This window comes from Alexandromys fortis, unplaced genomic scaffold, assembly GCF_014885135.2.
Source record: "Alexandromys fortis isolate MF-2015 unplaced genomic scaffold, M_Fortis_MF-2015_v1.1 scaffold_161, whole genome shotgun sequence".
Lineage (NCBI taxonomy): Eukaryota > Metazoa > Chordata > Mammalia > Rodentia > Cricetidae > Alexandromys > Alexandromys fortis.
Genome location: NW_026068073.1, coordinates 734,304 through 738,469, shown reverse-complemented (window position 1 = coordinate 738,469; position 4,166 = coordinate 734,304). Strand labels below are relative to the sequence as shown.

Genomic DNA, 4,166 nt, shown 5'->3' with positions numbered 1-4,166 from the left:
TTTAATCCCAGCACTCGAGATGCAGAAGCAGAAGGATCTCTGAGTTGAAGGCTGGTCTGGTCTACATAGAGTTCCAAGATAGCCAGAGCTGCATAGTGATGGCCTGTCTCAAAACAAAACAAAAAAAAAGCAAGACAAACAAAAAAGACCTTGGAGTGGGCCCCTCCCCTCTCTGAGGGTCTCTAAGCAGTTAGGGTTTCCAGCAGTGGAGCTGCTGTGTTGTTTGTTTTTTCTCTCTGAATCACTTACACGTGGTACCATCTTGGAGAACAGAATACATTCTCCCAGAAACCATGGCAACTAATCAGTGATAGCCAGGTCTAAGGTTACGGAACTCCAGGCACTTCCTGGTAGATGGAAGAAGGGAAAGTCACAAAACTGGTTCCTAAGACTCCAGCCATTACTCCTTCCGCTAAACCTCAGCTAGAAGCCTAACTCTGGGGCTCCACATTGTGGCTCCTGTGACGTCATCATCGGTGACACTTGGTGGTGCAGCTGTTGGGGGCATGCCCTTATGTAAAGATGACCTTGGTCCTTTTCCCAAATACCCATTGCACCAGAGAACGTCCCCATTCCAGATGACAAAGCACTAAAGACAGCACATCCTGGTGTTCGCCTGGGAATGGGCTTTGGGAAGCAGGCTCTCCCACTGACACAATCCAGACTGCATGTTCTGCAGGTGTGGGTGATATCTGGAGCTGTCACAGCGATGTGGGACCCTGAAGGGAGCCTGGAAAATCTCCTCAGAATCCTGAAGCCTTAGATAGTGTGTGTGCAGGCCAGAGGGCCATGTTGGATGTGTTCAACATGCTGCAGTTTTATTGAGTCTCCCTAAGGTTTGGTGCTTGCAGAATTGGCTAGGATGTGGGCCAGCAACCTGAAGGGACCCACCTGTCTCTGCCTCCCCGTTGCTGGAGTCACATTTTACACACTGGTCTTCATGCCTGCAGACACTTTTGTGTTAACCGTGCCCCCCTTCTGACAGGATCTCACTGTGTAGTCTTCTCAGCTGGCCTGAACTCAGGCCTGGCCTTCAACTTGTTGGACAGCTTAGGATGACCCTGATCTCTTGCTCCTCCTGCCTCCACCTCCCAAGGGTTAGGATTACAGGCATTTGCTCCCATTCCTCATTTAAATAGCCTGCAGGACATAGGGCCTCATGCACGCTAGGTAGGCATTACACCAAGGGATCCACAGCCCCTTCAGTAATGTATTTTTTAAATTGTTTAAGCTATTAAATTTTTTTCAAGCTCAGGTTTGGTTTTTTTGTCCCCAATGCAATTTGAAGCAATATGAAGCCATGCTGCCAAGAACAGACAGAAAACCACCCCACCAATCTTCTCAGAAGTGAAGTTTAAATAGAACACGGAGGAGTGAAGAAGGGGCACGTGGATGGGACGCCCAAGAGGGTGGTATGCGCACACAAACACGCCAATGTTCATTTGGGCCGCGCTCTATTTGAGTGGAACTGGGCATGGAGTAGGACACAGCAGGCTGGCATGAAGCCAGGGACGTGGGCGTGCCAACTTCAGGAGCCCCTGCAGGGGGCTGAGGGCAGCTGGATCTCAGCTAGGGATATAGCTGTATCTGGGTACCTTCTGGGGGCCAGGAGGTCAGGGTAAGGCTGGTGAGGTGCCAATGGAAGCCAGGGGTCCAGGCAGAGCTGAGAGTTACTTGAAGGACATCCCATGTCCCAAGCCTCCAGCCACTGAAAGGAACTGAGATCACCGGCCCCACAGAAGGCAGAGTCCAAGGGACCAAGCCAAGGTCCTGTGGTCCTCTGACACTAGGCACGGGACGCAAAGTGGCGGAGCCTGGAACAGCTAAGAGCAAACCAGGAAGGAAGGCGGGTCTGGGGCAGGTCCAAGTGAGGGTCTCTCTTAACTTCAGCTCCTGCAGCGAGTCCCTGACAGAATAAAGAAAAGCCAGGAGACAGAAGGAAGGGACTGGGACCTGGAGGCTGTGAGAGATGAGCTGAGAGTGATAGACGGGCAGAGGCGCGTCTGAGGAACATGATAGCCCTGTTCTCCTCCCCAGGAAGCCATGCCGGCTCAGGCCTCTGGAGAGGCCGCAAGGACACTTCATCCGGCTTCCAACACTGTAGGAACTTGAGGGCTGGGGTCAGTGAGAGATCATAAGTGCTGGGAATCCAGCTGGGGCAGCTCGGGGGGCTGCTCTGCGGCCTTCTTTTCAGGAGTAGCCACATCTTTCTGGTCACCTGCTGGAGCTGGGACAGGGACGTCGTCTGCGGAGGAAATGGGAGAATGTCGTTAGACAATCCACGACTCCCAGGCAGACTCCTTCAGATCCAAGGTCCAGGGTCCAGAGCCAGTACCTGTGTCTGCACGGAACTGCAGCTGTCCCTCGGGTTTGGAAGGGGGAGCATTATGTTCTTGCTGTTGCTGCTTCCTTTGCTCCATCTGCAGGACAGCCTGCAGGAAGTGGACGCAGAGACAAGAGGTTAGAGCCAACTGCTAAGTGGCCACCGTACAGGGATTCACACTAGTTGGCATTGAGTTTCCTCCTGCTGTGGCTTGGGCATTCCCCCACTGAGCCCTTATCCCCCTGTCTGCTCATGAAAAATGGCTGCAGCAGCATAGCCAGGCGTGGACCCCCCCACTCTTACTAACAATGCATAAATGTATCCACTATCACTAACGCGGGAGTTACAGGCCATCCCACCTGAAGACACCCGTCAGGATACAGGAAAAGGCCACACGAGATGCAGATAAGGGGCCCAGGCTCCCCAGGGAGTCACCTGCTGCAGTTCTCTCTTCTGAGCCTCTAGGCGGTCCTGGGAGCGCCCCAGAGCCTCTGTCTCCTGGCTGAGGCGCTGGGCCTTGGCATTCAGCTCAGCCTCCCTGGCAGCAAGCTCCTCCTCAAAACGCCTCAGTTCCTCCTCTGTGTAGGCCGGATACATTTCCACTGTCTATAAGACACAGGACACAGGACTCAGCCTCACTGAAGTGGAAGGGTGAGAGGCTGGGGTGTATGTGTGCCACACCCAGCGACCTGACTGGGTTGGAGTGTTTGATAAAAGACTAGAAAAGAGAACAGGGGCCTAGAGATAGGGAATGGGAATAGGAGATCAGAAAACCAGAAGGAGGGACAGAAACCCAAACAGACCAGGAAGCAGCCAGAGGTGCTGAAGGAAAGGGTGGACTGGGAGATCAATACGTAGGCCAGAGAGTTCCCACATCCTCACCTTCCATCCTTCCCCGGTGTCCCCAAACTCCTTCCTCTGGGTGGATGCTAGGAACTCTTCCAGGGTCACAAGACGGTCCTGGTTGGTGTCCACCTGGAGAGCCAGGTCAGGGTTAGGGCTGTGCTGAGCCTGCTGCCCACTCCCCCCACAGCATGGCTTCGCTCACGTTCTTCATCACGTGCTCCCTCATACGCAGCCGCTCCTCCTCCATCTCTCTCATGTCATCCTCCTCGTTCTTCGGGTCATAAACCTTCTCCAGCTGCAGGGGGAAGGGAGAAGCATGAAGTGCTGAGAGGCCCAGGCAAGCCCCACTCCTGGAAACATCCTTCACCTCCCAGAGGACCATGGGGCCTGATGCTACTAGTAACAGTTTTGTCCCCAGGGGCTGCTGGGAGTTGTAGTTTTCTCCTGCACTCTCACTGATGGGAATGAGAGGCTAAAGTATGTCTAGCCCAGAAAGCTTCCGGCACACTCACCTCCTTGGTAAAGAGAGCTTCCAGTTCTTGCTCATCTAGGACACCATCGCTGTTGATGTCTGGGAGAAAAGAGATATTAGGGACAGAGGTTTGGACGAGTCTGGTCTCCAAGGAAAAAGCTGATGAAGGAATTGTGGGTGGTTGTGAGGTCTCTCAGCAGAGAATAGAATGGTGGCCATGGCCTGTGGGCATCAGTATCCTGCAGGGCCTGTTGCTGTAAGAACCAGTTCTGGCTGGGTGAAGTAGATGCAGGCAGATCTCTTGAGTTCAAGACCAGCCTGGTCTACAGAGTTCCAGGACAGTCAGGGCTACACAGAGAAACCCTGTCTCAAAACCAAACCAAGACCTGGCGATGGTGGCGCATACCTTTAATCCCAGCACTCGGGAGGCAGAGGCAGGCGGATCTCTGTGAGTTCGAGACCAGCCTGGTCTACAGAGCTAGTTCCAGGACAGGCTCCAAAGCCACAGAGAAACCCTGTCTCGAA

General features: G+C 53.6%; 1 protein-coding gene across 1 annotated transcript in view; it reads right to left on the bottom strand.

The window, feature by feature from the left end:
• Positions 1–1,336: 1,336 nt before the first annotated feature.
• Nucb1 (nucleobindin 1) overlaps positions 1,337–4,166 on the bottom strand; it is a 13,923-nt gene continuing 11,093 nt past the window's right edge. The window contains exons 7-12 of the mRNA XM_050121306.1: positions 3,682–3,740; positions 3,372–3,464; positions 3,206–3,298; positions 2,759–2,929; positions 2,336–2,432; positions 1,337–2,245 (exon numbers count right to left, since the gene is read on the bottom strand). Coding sequence (XP_049977263.1) covers positions 2,133–2,245; positions 2,336–2,432; positions 2,759–2,929; positions 3,206–3,298; positions 3,372–3,464; positions 3,682–3,740 — 626 coding nt within the window. The 3' untranslated portion in view covers positions 1,337–2,132. The remainder of the gene's footprint in view (positions 2,246–2,335; positions 2,433–2,758; positions 2,930–3,205; positions 3,299–3,371; positions 3,465–3,681; positions 3,741–4,166) is intronic.